Source organism: Malaya genurostris, chromosome 3, assembly GCF_030247185.1.
Source record: "Malaya genurostris strain Urasoe2022 chromosome 3, Malgen_1.1, whole genome shotgun sequence".
Taxonomy (NCBI): Eukaryota; Metazoa; Arthropoda; class Insecta; order Diptera; family Culicidae; genus Malaya; species Malaya genurostris.
The window spans coordinates 34560537-34577140 of NC_080572.1; the positions used below are offsets into that span (position 1 = coordinate 34560537).

At 35.3% G+C, this 16604-nt stretch overlaps 1 protein-coding gene across 1 annotated transcript in view; it reads left to right on the forward strand.

Annotated features, from left to right (window-relative positions):
* The window catches only part of LOC131437458 (limbic system-associated membrane protein), a 294699-nt gene that overhangs the window by 174719 nt on the left and 103376 nt on the right, over nt 1-16604 (forward strand). Inside the window, exons 3-5 of the mRNA XM_058606826.1 lie at nt 4251-4397; nt 6164-6364; nt 6503-6624. Coding sequence (XP_058462809.1) covers nt 4251-4397; nt 6164-6364; nt 6503-6624 — 470 coding nt within the window. The remainder of the gene's footprint in view (nt 1-4250; nt 4398-6163; nt 6365-6502; nt 6625-16604) is intronic.

Here is a 16604-nt window from a genome sequence, read left to right on the forward strand (position 1 = left end):
ACCTCTCGTTGGGGAGAATGAAACACTTCATTACTTATTCGACAAAATATCTGGTTTAGGTCTTAATCAAATTAATCATGTAAAAAATCAGCAAAACTGTTATTTAGATTTTTTATTTACTAATATTCACGATGATTTTTGTGTAATAGAATCACCAACTCCATTGTGGAAAAATGAAGTTTTTCATACAGCAATCGAATTCTCAATATTTATACATCAGATTAATAGACCCGACGACTACGAGTATGAGGAGATTTTCGATTACCACTCAGCAAATTATGATAGTATTAGTCGTAAGCTACGAGAAATAGATTGGCAAGAGCTCCTTAGAAACGAAGGAAATGTCGAAATTTCAGTCGATATTTTCTACGCACGGCTGTACGACATAATAAATGAACATGTCCCATTAAAGAAAATTAGGCGACAAAATAATTCAAAGTATCCTGTTTGGTATAACGAGCATATTAGAAATTTAAGAAATCGAAAACAAAAAGCTCATAAAAAGTACAAAAGAGAAAATAATAGTGACCATTTATCGAATTACATACACATCTGTGACCAACTAAGTTTAGCAATTGATACTGCATTCAAAGAGTATAACTCAAGAACTGAACAGGAAATAAAGTCTTGCCCGAAAAAATTCTTTAGTTATGTTAGAAACCAATTGAAATCAGAAAACTTTCCGTCAAGAATGTATTTACAGGAAAACATTGGTAATAACTCACAAGAAATTTGTAATCTTTTCGCTAAATCTTTTCAACAAATCTATACGAAGTTTTCTGAAGATGACCGCGATCGTGAATATTTTAATTTCTTTCCAGAGTTTACTGAAGATATTAATGTAAATCAAATCGAAGTGCTAGACATAATAGATGCCCTAAACAAATTGGATGTCTCTAAAAGTGCCGGACCTGATGGGATTCATCCCATATTTATGAAAAAATTAGCATTAGATCTTGCAACCCCTTTGTGCTGGCTTTTTAATAATTCGCTTCAGTCTGGAGTTTTTCCAGATACGTGGAAAAACTCTTTCCTTATACCAATTTTCAAAAATGGGAAAAAAGCAGACATATGCAACTATCGCGGGATTGCTATTCTTTCTTGCATTCCGAAGCTCTTTGAAGCGATCGTTAATGACAAACTGTTTAGTCAAATCAAAAATAGAATTACTCACATGCAACATGGATTTTTCAAAGGACGTTCCACTACTACTAATTTGCTTGAATTCGTCCACTATACCCTGACCGCTATGGACAAGGGAAATTACATTGAAGCTCTTTATACAGATTTCAGCAAAGCATTCGATCGTGTTGACATACCCATGCTTATGTTCAAATTACAGAAATTGGGAATCTTACCAGGTCTTCTTAAATGGTTGGAATCTTATCTAACAAATCGTCAACAAATTGTAAAATTTAAGGGTAAAAAGTCGAGCCCCATTCACGTCAGTTCTGGGGTCCCCCAGGGATCTCATTTAGGTCCTCTTTTATTTATCTTGTTTGTAAACGACATTTCCTTTCTATAAAAAAAAAATAAAAATTCTAATATACGCAGACGATATAAAACTATTTTTAGAAATAGAGAAAAGTGAGGATGCCAAGGTTTATCAAGAAGAAATTCTTTCTTTTTATACATGGTGTAACAAAAGTCTTCTTCAACTAAATGTGAAAAAATGCAGTAGAATAACATTCAGTAAAAAACGAAATACACCTGACTTGATACTTACTCTTGGAAGTCAAACAGTTCAAAAATGCGAAAGAATTAGGGACTTAGGAATAATACTAGATTCTAAAATGACTTTTGTTGACCATTATAATACAATCATAAACAGAGCCAATAACATGCTAGGATTCATAAAACGATTTTGTTACTGTTTTCACGATCCGTATACAATTAAAACATTATACATTGCCTATGTTCGGTCAGTACTAGAATACTGTAGCTTAGTTTGGTCACCTTGCTTAATCACATGGGAAGATCGAATTGAATCAGTTCAAAAACAATTTTTGTTATTTGCACTTCGTAAATTAGGTTGGACAAGACTTCCTCTTCCATCCTATAAAGCTCGCTGTATGCTGATCAGTATTCAAACATTAAAAGAACGCAGAGAATTTTCAATGGTCTCATTTGTAAATGACATTGTCTCGAATCGCGTAGATTCCAGTCAACTCCAGTCCAAACTAAATTTTTACATACCATCTCGGCCTTTAAGAAATCGAAATATTTTTATTACAAACCACCAGCGAACAAACTATGCAAAAAATGGGCCAATAAATCAATTGATGGCTGTATACAACAAGCATTCAGAAGCAGTCGATTTCACTATGTCAAAAAACAAACTAAAGCAATATTTCAGTTCTATTCGGTAAGCCAATTATAATTATTTAACTCATAATAAATTTTACATTATTTAGTGATCTATTTAGAATAGTTTACTAATTTAAGACGATTATTGTAATTATCCTTATGGTCTACTTTTGATTGACGACAAATAAATAAATAAATAAATAAATAATAATAATAATAGTAATAATAATAATAATAATAATAATAATAATAATAATAAAAATAATAATAATAATAATAATAATAATAATAATAATAATAATAATAATAATAATAATAATAATAATAATAATAACAATAATAATAATAATAATAATAATAATAATAATAATAATAATAATAATAATAATAATAATAATAATAATAATAATATTAATAACAATAACAATAATAATGGTTATAATAAAAACAACAACAATATATAATACAATGTAATATAATTCAATTTAATATATAATAAATAATGCAACAAACAACAGAACCACATGTTGCAATATACTATGATAAATTTTGCACTTTAGGATGGGCTTCAAATTACAAGCCATTTCGCACCCTCTCATTCTGCTACTAACGCAGAAGACGATAGCACCCAGTCGATGTCGCTCTATTGACCAAATGTCATCATAGACTTAGTTATCTCACCATTTGACGACCAGTTGATTACGCAAATAAATTATGATGCAAATAATACTTCCTTTGTCTACTTCTGAGGAACACCTGCTCGAACCTGAAGTGTATGATCAGTTATATAACTTTGAACTCATTCCAATTAGATCAATGAATTGAATATAAAACTAATTGGATTAATTAAAGCTTCGTTAAAATTTCTGAATGTCACGGGAAGATGATCTGAGTCAACGTCAGCATGAGTAATCTGTTCGCTACAAATCTTACTTTGATCTGTTGGACCAAGACCAGCTCAATTGTAGAGGTGTCCATCAAGAATGAAAAACATGTCGGATTACTAAGAAAAAGAACTGTAAAGTAAGCAGCAGAAAGTTAATACTACAACCTGTCAAATCTATGAACATCATTGTTTAACTTAATATCACTATAATATTATTGACAAATAGCCATCCTTTGGAATGCTTCGAAAAGTGATGAAGTCTAATTCATTCGGATTAGAATTAACAATTAAAAAAAGAAAATTTATCAGTGGATTCATTCATCGGACAGACGTCTTTCGAATGTGAATTACCACAATTCAAACACCGTATGTCCATACGACAGTTTTTGGTACCATACCCGAAGCCTTGGCAACGACGACATTGCGTTAAGTTTGCAATAGCATTATGTCATTTATAATGTTCCCAACGAATTTTGATGTGGAACATGAAAAGTACCTTATCCAAAATTTTCAAATTGTTTACAATATATTGATTGAAATGTATTAGATGAAGTTTCTGGGAGATCCCAGAGCGCAACCTAGAAATACTATTCGCTTAAGCAATTCTTTTAGTTCATTATTAATTTCTTCAGTAGTTTGATTATTTGATAACCCTTTCAAGATATCTTTGAAAATGTGTATTGGATTTTATATAATATGAATATAATTTATGAAGTTTCTCAGACAAATATTGAAGACGTTCGTGATTTTCCAATCCATCAACCAAGACTCGACATTCACCTTTAGTTAGCATAATTTCTTTAGTCTATTTGAAAGAGGTACACGATTCTAGTTTTATACACATCCTTGTTTAACCAATATTTTTTGTTCCTTTTATTAGGTTGCGCTGTGGCGTGATTGTCTGAAAACTGTCACTCAAATATAATAAACTATGATAACTAGTTTGACAGCTGCAGAAATTCAGGACTATTGAAAAAGTTTCCGTCATTTCGAATAATTTTTTTTTATCCATCTCTCTTTTTCTTTCACGTCTATCGAATTGCAATCACCGCTAAAGGATCCTGTCTTGGGCGACCCGATCCTTTCATATCTACAATTGATGTTGACGGACCGACAGTAGTGCCAAAATTTATGACTCGAGGACACCTTTACAAGGCAATTATCGGTGACTCTATCGAGTTACCGTGCAAAGTAAAAGACCTAGGTAAGTAAATAAGTCATAATATGTGAACACAGGGCCGTCAAGAGGCGAGAGGGAAAGACAAGAATTCCCCCGAGCCCGAACTTTTGGTTGGGAAGGGGGTGGCTATTCAAAATTGTTTATTTCATTCTTCATAACAAAACCAAATATCCAACCAACAATCGAAGCAAATTTGACTTGCGAATTGTTTTGTTAAAATAATGGATTTAAAAATCTCTTGATTCGATGTTGTTACCATGCTCACAATAATTCTTAATTCTCATGATTAGGGGCCCGTAATATTGCAGTCCCCTCGGGCCCAAATTTTCTATCGGCGGCCCTGTACGCACATTATGATTGCGCTTCCTTTCCAACATACATTGGAGAAGATTAGCGCATTTTAGTTAACACTTTGTTTTTGTTGTTATGTTGTGTTCTTAGGATGATTTTTTTTTGGTATTTTCTATTTATATACATACAGGGTCCGGCACTCGAAGTGTAACCAATTAAAAAGGCCATAAATTCAGTTTGGAAAATTACTTTTACTTATTTCAAAGTACAAAATGTGTAAAAATAATACAAAATTCAGAATCAATTCACTTTTGCTCGATATAACCACCTTTTTGCCTTGACTTGAAGACTTGAGAGAGCGAAGGAGTTGCTTCGTTTGGCCGAATGTGACTTGCAGGTATTTTGGCCCACTCGCGGACAATAACTTTTTTCAGCGCCTCGAGACTGGTGTATCTTTTAGTTCGGACTTTGCTTTTCAAAATGGCCCAAAGAGAATAATCCATTGGATTCTCATCTGGTGAATTCGAGAGCCATTGTGTGGACGTGATGAAGTTCGGAACGTTGTTTTTCAGCCATTCTTGGTTCACTCGAGCTTTGTGAGACGGTGCCGAGTCCTGCTGAAACGTCCATGATCTGCCACCGAAATGTTTGTCTGCCCACGGCTTCAAAGCAACGTTCAGAATACTTTCCCGATAATATGTCGCATTTACCTTGACGCCAGGCTCGATGAAAACGATTGGAGAGCGCCCATCTGCGGTTACAGCGGCCCAAACCTTATCTGTTGCGGGTGCTGCCTCCTGGTGGCCAATCGATGACTCAAATTCTCGTATGAACGGTCGGTCAAGTAAACCCTATCGTTTTGAGAGTTTACGAATTGCTCAATTGGAAAAATTTTCCCGTCAGAAAATACAATGTTCGGAAATTGACCGCTTTCGGCCAAACGAAGCAACTCCTTCGCTCTCTCAAGTCATCAAGTCAAGGCAAAAGGTGGTCATATCGAGCAAAAGTGAATTGATTCTGAATTTTGTATTATTTTTACACATTTTGTACTTTGAATTAAGTAAAAGTAATTTTCCAAACTGAATTTATGGCCTTTTTAATTGGTTACACTTCGAGTGCCGGACCCTGTAAAATTATAATTGCAATTGGCTGGAACTTTTAAGCTTGCTCCATGAAGAGACCAAAAATTTCAAACGACCTGGCAAAATCTATGTCAACTAAAAAGAGTATGTAATACTTTCGTTGGGTGATGTCATATGAGCAAAAACTACAATAGTTTCACTTAAAGTATAGAGTGAAAATTATTCAGGATGACTGCCCCGACATCCTACCAACTAATCGGACCCCCGGGCTCACACAACGGTTCCGTGAATACCGCATCCTTACCTATATTTGTTCATCATTATTGCAGCTCGTGAGTGTGTGTCTGTGTGTTCAAATAATCTAACCATCTCACATTTTCGGTTCCAATTGTCTTCCTGCCTCCAACCGAAACACAGGTTCGTACGTGCTGCTGTGGCGCCGGGGGACATCGGTGCTTACGGCGGCCAATTTGATGGTGACGCGTGATCCTCGTTTCAAACTGGTCGAGGGCTACAATCTGCAGATAGCGAATGTGAAAATTCAGGACGCTGGCGATTATATCTGCCAGATCGGTGACAATGAGAGCCGGGATCAGGTGCACACACTGGAAATTTTAGGTAGGTTTTCCCGGTTTGGGAATATCCGCACTGCTGTTGGTGCATCCGTGCACGAGTAGTCCTCTAATGATGGTTACTTATTGTTCGGCTTGGTTACACATGACATTTTTTTTTGTTGCTCTTGCTCTCGCTTCCCAGTGCCTCCAACGATACGAGTGGTGCCACAAAATCGACAATTCACAGCCCGGAAAGGTGGCACCGTGACGCTCGAGTGTAAAGCTTCGGGAAATCCGGTGCCAGCTATCTACTGGCACAAAAAGGTAAGCATCAGGATGATAACAATCCCAAAAATAGCAGCGTAATGTTTTTTTTACCCAACTGTTTCTTATCGAAGATGATTGAATGCCGCCATCGATTTCGATTTTTGTTCGATTTCTCTGAAAAATTCTATCGTTTCTGGAAGCACCACATTGTAATCAACGTGTATCACCATGTGTGTACTTAGTTTTCAATGTATAACAAACCATAATTCCACATGTGTTCATGGAAAATACATAAAGCATACATTCCCATAAATGAACGATTTTTCCGTAGCGTAGGAACATCGAAACACTCATTTACCACTGTTGCAAAGTACTAATGATTTCTATGTTTTCATACCAGCAGCGATTCTCTGATGAACTGGTGGCTAGTTCATTAGGAACTTTTTCTTCTATTCGGATTTCAGTATTTTCCCGGCAAATAGAGATCATTCTTTTATACTAGATAGCTTTTCATGGAACGCCATATCCATTAGAACCAAAACCCGCCATTCAATTCCCGTTTTCCACATCCAAGCGAAGTGAATCATAAAAACATGTAGAAGAGAAGTGAAACCACTAAACACCCGATCCCCACGCACCGTTGCATCACTGTTCTTGTTGTCCCATAGACTAGTGGGTCTTACGACCATGTGTTTGTGTACTAACGCTTACCTGACTAGTTCAGGACTATCGCTTTCATTCAGACGTGTTTCCCCTGAGGGGAGGAAACAAGAGCGAGCTCCCCTTTATTTCCAATGTCCATAAAGGAAACTCAAAACTATTTGACATGGTTTTCATTTGCTTCTAGCAAACATCCGAAGGGCTACAGACGTTGGTTCTCCCACATTCATGCTTGTCTGTGGAAGTCTATCAAGAATATTCCGGAAACAATCGAACGTACAAGTGTAATCAGCGGCAGGTTCGATACCGAAGCGAAATGGGCTGAGCTTGGTCTTGTACGTGGTCAACTGGAAGAACATCTGTGAATAAGAAAATTTTAATTACAGTTTTTGTTACAGTTCATCAGATGTATCTTTTGTTTGCTGTTAATCGAAATAGAAAAGAGCTACTCGAGGCGTTTTCGATTTCTTATCAAACTGCCTTAGTACCTTGTATGTACGAATAAATCTAAACAACGACCTATCTTGTTGTTTATAAATGTTTCTTTTTTGCCATACTGTAATCTAGAATCGATAGCAAGCATTCGCTGTTTATTAAAAGTATTGTGCGTTTTTACGATTCATAATTGAACGGCTGTAAGCTAAAATCAGATAATCTAAACTTAGTTTTGAAAACCCGTTAAGGTTTTGCTATTCTCATATAAAAAGATTATATAATCACTGTGAAAACCGACTTTTGAATGGAAACCCGGAGGGCCGAGTGTCATATACCATTAGATTCAGTTCGTCGAGATTACAAAATGTCTGTGTGTATGCGTGTATATGTATGTATGTGTGTATGTGACAAATAATGTCACTCGATTTCTCAGAGATGGTTGAACTGATTTCCACCATCACCCATCGATCACTATTGATTTTTATCCCGATTCGACTTCCGGTTCCGGAATTACAGGTCAATGTCAATAACTTTTCTCACTGATGGCGTGGCCAATTTTCACAAACTTATATTCAAACGCAAGGTGTTATGGTCCCATAGGTCGCTATTGAACTTTACACCGAATCGACTTCCGGCTCCGGAATTACAAAAAAATATGTTCAAATTTATGAGTAAATGATCACTCAATTTTTTCGAAAATTCTTAATCGATTTTCACAAACTAAAAGGTCATCAAATTTTTTAAAAAGTTATCGAGAAGTTGATCCAGATATGTCTTCCGGTTCCGGTATTACAGTGAGATTAGTGAAAATTTTCAAATTTATGAGTATTTTCTCATAGGTGATGACGAAACGAGATGCACATATTTATAAAACTTATTGCTAAATTCGTCTAGTTGGGAGATCTTGTTAGTAAGTGAATATATAAAACTACGTTGGGACTACAGGTCTCCGATTTCCGCTTCGGGAAGCACCGATAGTAGTGTAGAGAAGCTAAAAATTGAAACTCACTTCGATTTCTCAGCAACGGTTGAATCGATTTGCACAAATCATGATCCAAATTAAACCTCCCATTGACTTATAATATACTGCGCAATCTGATTCACATCCGACTTCCGGTTCCGAAATTATAGGGCGATGAGTGTCGAAACAGTTAAATCGTCATTCAAAATGACGATGCAAAGCTGGTACGTGCGGCTTTGATTCGTTCGCAGTGTGCTTTGTTCAATTTCGTGTAGCGGGCAGGGTTGCCACGTTTAAGTCCATATTTTTCGGGTCAAAAATATATAAATTTGTAAATCTTTTATTTAATTTGTACCTACTTGTTAGTGTTATTACAAAATCATGATAACAAAGCTTTTCTATTGAAGCACACTTATTGCCTTTGTCATATAGAAAGTTTATACAATTACTTGAAAAATGGACTAGTGAAAATTGGCTCGGAGGGCTAAGCGTGCTATATCATTTGACCCATTTCATCGAGTTGAGCAATGTCTGTGTGTGCATGTATGTGTGTGAGTATGTGTCAAATAATGTCACTCATAAAAAAAAAATCTCATAGTCCCGTAGGTTGCTATTGAATTTCATCATGCTTTCATAGTGTATTAAAATTGCAAAATACGATGCAAAACCTGTTTAAATCCACCTAGTGGTGTAATGATGCCTTTCTCATATTAAACATACTATCATATATAATACTGTGGTATTCTACAAAATAGTTTTTTTTTACATTAATCTGAATTAATCACGAGGAAGGAAACGGGTATAGTCGGTGCCTTTCACGCAGTCCACCTGGGGTCGATTCCCAACCCCGCACATACAGTCAGAAAGTTTTTCTGGCTCAAAGAGGCGAATGACATTATACTTAAAACCTCATGCATATAATCAAAAAACAAAAAAATGCATGCATATAATCAAAAAACAAAAAAAGACCACAGGACCTTCCATGAAAACCTAACTTTGTGAAAATTTGTCCAGCCATCGCTGAGAAAATATGACCACTATTTCCTGTGCCTCCGGAATCGGAAGATGGGAACCAGGATAGCCGAAATCAGTTTTTTTGGTCGTGTACTGATAATTACTATCGAGTGGAGTAGTTTTGGGGTCAGTTTAGATTTTTTTTTCGTTTTTTATTTCACCTCTCTAAGTGATGGTATAGAAGTTTTTACACACTTTACCCTAAAATTAAGGAACCAAAAGTCTGATCAAAATGAAATTCAGAAGTTTAGTATGGGACCATAAGATCATTCATTTGAATCAAAGTTTGTTGAAATCGGTAACGACATCTCTGAGAAAAGCGTGTAGTTTTGGAATTTAGAATTTTCGCACTTATCACCTTATAATTCCGGAACCGGACGTCGGATACAGTTGACATTCAGAAGTTTTGTTAAAAACTATGCAACCGTATATTTGAATCTAAGTTTGTGAAAATCGATTATGCCATCTCTGAGAAAAATTAGTACACATATTTGGATTTTTTGCATATATTACCCCATAACTCAGAAACCGAAGATCAGATCCAAACCAAATTCAGGAATTTTGTATGGTACCATAAGAGCTTTCATTTGAATTTGTAAAAATCGGTTAAGTCATCTTCGAGAAAAGTTGTTGCATTTATTTCTACAATTTTTTGCATATTTTTACCTATAATACTGGATTCCGGAAGTCAGATCCAAATAATATACAGGAATTTTGTATGGGACTATAAGACTTTTCATTTGAATCTAAGTTTGTGAAAATCGGTTAAGCCATATCCGAGAAAAGTAAGTACAAAAAAACGTTACATACACACATACACACACACACACACACACAAACACACACATACATTTTTCGTACTCGACGAACTGAGTCGAATGGTATATAACACACGACCCTACGGGCTTCGGCTAAAAAGTTGGTTCTCACAGTGATTACATAACCTTTCTATGTGGGAAAGAAAAAAGGGTAAATTCTTCTAAAAAAAACTGATATAATTATATTAGGCTCAAAACTGATTTAATTATATTAGTTACTTATTAAACGAACCGACTTCGGCTATACTGGTTCTAAGTTCCCGGTTCCAGAAGTACCGGTAGTGATCAAAAACTCTAACTCTCTAATTTCAGAGATGATTTGATCGATTTCCACAAACTTAGGATCAAATAAAAGTTCGCATAATCTCAGAGGTTGCTGTTTAATGTGTCTATAATCATTTAGTGCGACAATGCAAAATTCCTATTAACTCGACATAACAGTTTACAAATTGAAAAGGTTTTGTTAGTTCATACCCAAAGAAAATTTCTTATTTTATTCGAGATTGATTTCTTGACAGAATCTTCTAATGATTTCTAATGATGGAAATACACCCAAACCTCCGTTTACGTAAACTTTTTTTACGTTACCTCTTTTTACGTAACTCTTTTTACGACAAAAAAAATTCCAAATAACGTACACTTTTTTACGAACCTACTTCGTAAAAAAAGGTTTTTGCATACAATGAAAATCGTTTCCGGCTCATTTATATTCCATGGAAATTACTACAATATGGGTATTTTCGGGACCGGTTTGATGAGTACTTGTTGGAAAACGATGTTTGAGGTGGTTCTGAATTCCAAGATGGCGACTTCCAGTTCATTGATATTCCTTGAAAACCCTTACAATATGGGTATTTTCAGAACGGGTTTGATGAGTAGATGTCGGAAAACGATGTTTGAGGTGGTTCTGAATTCCAAGATGGCGACTTCCGGTTTATTGATATTCCTTGAAAACCCTTTCAATATGTATATTTTCAGAACGGGTTTGATGAGTAGATGTCGGAAAACGATGTTTGAGGTGGTTCTGAATTCCAAGATGGCGATTTCCAGTTTATTGATATTCCTTGAAAACCCTTACAATATGGGTATTTTCAGAACGGGTTTGATGAGTAGATGTCGGAAAACGATGTTTGAGGTGGTTCTGAATTCCAAGATGGCGACTTCTTGTTTATTGATATTCCTTGAAAACCCTTACAATATGGGTATTTTCGGAACGATATATGGGTATTTTCGCTTATGAAAGTGCGTCGCCATATGCCATTAGCGAGTGTCATTATATTTGAATCTTATGCGTGGCCATGCTGATATGGACCGATGTCATAGTATGACAAGTTGAAGTGTGTCTGTATTACTGTATATATGTTCAAATAATATTATTTATATTCTCTGTCAATTGCGGCAATACTAACTGTCACACATATAATTGAATATTTTTAAACAAAATGGGTGTATGAAACTTCGTAGCACTGATTGATGTATCTTTTAAACCACATACATCATTTCATAAATTCATAATTCTCGGAAAAATTTCAAAAAACAATTTCAGCAAATAATAGTTCCTCTTTATTTTCTTTATTTTCTAATACAAAGTGTACAAGTGTAACGATATGAAGAGGAACTGTTAGTTGCTAGTTCGGGTCTGTGAAAAAGTTACCAAAATCATTTTAGAATCTAATTATTTGACTCATTAGTTTTTTGTGATTTACCGGAATGAAATTATGGGTCAAAAATCAACAGTTCAGGGATTGAAATCAGTCAACGAAAACGAAAATAAAACAGCAGTTCAAAACTTGAATCTGTTCAATTAAATCATGTTTACTACAATACTAAAAATTAAATATTAACCTTTCTTTCACCAAAGAATGAACCTTAAAATATTTACATCGAAGCATTTTCATCAATTTATGTATTTGTTTGACAACTCGATTGTAAGTGTCAAGCTAATATTATGTTGAATTTGGAATAAAGTTCCCGAAGTTTATTGAAACAGCTTTCTTCCTAATATTGACTCGTAAAATCCATTCCGAAAGTAACAATATTATATAGTATTCGGCAGTCAGTCATAATTACTCAAATAACGTTTACTAAGAACTGTTCTTTAAACCCGTTCCGAAAACATTCGGTTTGCTACGGGTTTCGAGAAACACCATCTTGGATTTTGAAATGACTTTAAACATCATTTTCCGACATCTACTCATCATACCCGTTCCAAAAATACCTATATGAGAGGGGTTTTCAAGATGTATTAATAAACCGGAAGTCGCCATCTTGGATTTTGATGCTGCTTAGAACATACTTTTCCTGTAAATACTCATAATTTTCGTTCCATAACTATCCAATATATTATACATATCTAATAATACATATACATAAGGAAAACTTTTTTTACGTTGAAAATTCCAAATAACTTTTTTTACGTTATAATTCGATTTACGTAGTCCCGATTATTACGTAAATAAAGGTTTGGGTGTATAAGTAATATGAGAAAGGCATCATTTCACCACTAGGCGGATTAAAAAAGCTTTTTGAATGCAAAAACCAGATAAAAACGCTTAATCTATGCTGCGTTCCCACAGTGGCAGTCAGTAAAAACTTTGAATGCAAAGTCGGATGAAATCGTTTGTTTTGGAAGAACCGGTTAAGTTTTTGTCGGTTTTTTGCAGTCAAAATTTTTTGTCCAGTTCCTGCAAAAACATATGATTATAAATCATATCGCGATGAATATCTAACGAGGGGAGGTTGAAAAAGAGAGGGAATTAAAACATCCAATCCCCCCAGCCTCTCCTGCGCACGGGCCTGTCTCTGAGAAACCGAAGTGTGAGTTCCATTTGGGAATATTAACCCACTGTTTCTTGAACTTCCTGAACCGGAAAGTGTACCGATATAACTAAAGTGATATAATTTGCCAAAAGATCTACATATTAGGGAAATTTATGAACAATTTTCAAGGGATCTGTAGCTTTTTGTAAGGTCATTTATGAAAAGACACCATTATAATCAAAATTTTTCGTTAATTATGTCGTATGAAGATAAAATTCAGGATTTTCATATAGTATTTTAGTGCCTTGGGTTTATTTATAATTTCATGAGCAGAACAATTTATATCATGAAAATTTTCATGCTCAAGAATCAGTTAGCTCATGAAGTCATGAATAATAGGCAATGAATTTTCATTCGAGTATGAGCAAGGCAAAAAGCAGCCATGTTAACTTAGCACAATGCATTACCAAAATCCCTGAATGACTGCTAAAATCGGAAAAAATGATATGATTTAGAGCTGAAAGTAAAGTTTTTGTTGTTGAGTATACGTAGATTAAGACAATTGAACCTCCTATCTCAAATTTTCATTCTATCACGATTTTCAGTTATATATGATTAATAACTAACAATGTCACATATAATTAAAATCTTCATTAATAGCTAGCAACTGCTAAAAATCAAAGACGCCAAACTGGATATCTGGCTCTCCCTAATGGAGACGATGCTTCTGAAGGAGTAAGCGACATATCAGCTGGGGACCATCGCTCTCTCTGACGTTCAAAGCAATAGCGAAACTGTGAATGCAATCGAATGTATAAACATAGGTGAAATTGTTGCTAATGCTTCAGTCTCACATAAAACATGTCAGAGGAAGGATGCTGCTAAAACAAGTATCAAATGAAGTGTTACGAAACAATTAGATGCTCTGACAGAATTGTTTTGATTAAATGGAATTAGTACGCACACGGTTGGTGACATTTCGTGTGCTTAAGTGCCATGCGTGTTCGGATGATAGGCGCTGTTATGTCGTTTTCGCTTGAGAAACCTGAAACCGAGGTTGGGTTCGCACTTACCATCGGTGTAAGAATAAAATTCGAAACTGACTGGAATTTCTGCTCAATGGCGTTACAACTAGATACGAAAATGTTTTCAACAGAGAGGTTTGGCATGAGCTGTTTTTCGACAGTGAGCTTTAGCCTGAAGCCATGGGTTGGTTTTGACAACTGCCGAAAACGACATTAGATAGACTTAGACATTCGAAGAATTTAAAACAGATCTCAAATGCTTCAAATTGATTTCGGTTTACTTATAATGTAGAAAACTCTACCGCTTTCAACGAAATCACAAAAAACTACAAGGATCAGCCCCATGGGGTTGTTCGAGCCGTTGATGTGGAACAAGGCAACCAAAATTTCTAATGATCTACAATCAAAAAGTTCAATCAATCCGAACCCAAACCGAACATCATTTGTCTTGATTTGCATTTGTTTTATGACCGACGAAATTACACCATTATCCCAAATATATGCAATTATATCTTTGTACATACTTGCGATCTCGATAATTAAGCTTCTCCTCGCCAAGCTTGTGTTCAAGTTTTTTATGCAAGCAGTTTTTTAGCGTTAAGTTTCTCTACCATTTTGCGATTTCGGTTGAAGCGATAAACTATTTCTCATTATCAATCGAGTTCATCTAATATAAATTAGAAATTAATCTTAAGCACTCAAAATTTATTCAGAGGTAGTTGTCAATTTCTCATGGGGAAACGACATAACATGGAATTCCGAGCATGCATGACACACGATCAGAGTATACCAATCAAGGGCTGAGGCCAGTGTGTTTTAGGGCGTTTTAAAGGGCTATTTTCACGCTTCAAATCTGATTTTCTTCAGAAACGATGCCGAATATCAAAAAACCCAACCGACAATCTCTTAGAAAATTAGTTTAGATTATTCTGTGAAAATTTCAGAATGATTCATTGACTTCAGTGGTCGGGAAACTCTTTTTTCTGAAGGAAGAATTGCATAGCTGAAAACGGCAACATTCAACTTGTTTATTGAATATCTCGCCTTCAAAAGCATGGATCAAAAATCTATCCTGACAATATCTAAATAATTTAGTTTAGATGCGATTAGTGCATAACAACATATATGTTGTCGCGATAAAAATTAAGTGAATGTTATTTTTGTACGTTTCTCTGGCGGCACCATTTCTGCCTGGTAACGTAACGAAACATGAGAGAGAAATAAACTCGGCTCAGCAAGGCTGCCAAACAAGCGATAGCTTTATTGGATTTTATGTGATGTAGTCAAACTTGTAACCGAAAATATCAAAACTTTCTTGGCCACCCGGCCACATCGAGAGTCATTTTACACATTTACGAGAGAGCATGAAGAGAAATGTAATACGCACAGCGAGCGACACGGTTTTACGCTAACAACTGGCAGCAGCCCTTGAAGCTTCAAATCGTTTTATAGCACGTTTTTGTCTTGCTGTCTAGCAACAACCTACCTCTAGCATGCTAAGAATAGGACTGAAACGTTAGCTTTTTTTTTTTTGCATAAATATCTGTTTATTAATCTTATTTTTGTGTATTACATCAACATTTTACAGTACAAGTGTTTTGACCCTTTGGCCTTTCATCTTTGTTGTTCATACGATTCGTTATTAATATTAGGTGTTTTAGTTACTCTTGTTTTACATACTAATGTTTAATCATAATATTTATTTTAATTATTTATAAAATGTCTACCTACTTATAACTATCCCTAACCTAATACGTACAAATTTTGAATTATTTGTATTTCAGAGATTGAGCACCTCTCTTCAAATTTCGTGCAGTATTGTTCGAATTTTTGTTCTAGTATATCCAGTGAGGCCATCTCATGTACTTCACTAGTTCTTGTCCAAGGGGGTAGATTTAGAATCATCTTTAAGATCTTACTTTGAATGCGCTGAAGCCTAAGTTTGTGTGTTCGTGCACAGCCCCGCCAAACAGGGACTGCGTATTCAATTGCGGGGTAGATGATTTGTTTATAGACAGCCATCTGATTCTTCAGGCACAGTTTAGATGTTCTACAAATCAGCGGATACAGAGACCTAATGAGTATGCTGCATTTTTGAACGATTTTGTCAACATGTAACCTGAATATCAGATGTCTGTCAAAGTTGAGTCCTAGATAGATAACTTCGTCGGACAATTGGATGACCTCATCACCGAATCGTCTGATGGAACAAGTTTTGGAGATCTTGAATGTGGAAACAAGATGACCTGAGTTTTTGCTGCATCGATCACAATTTTCCAGCTTGTAAAATATTCCGTTAAAGCGTCCAGACCTGTCTGTAGTTTATTTTTCAGAGCATTAATGACACGACCTTTGTAAAGAATG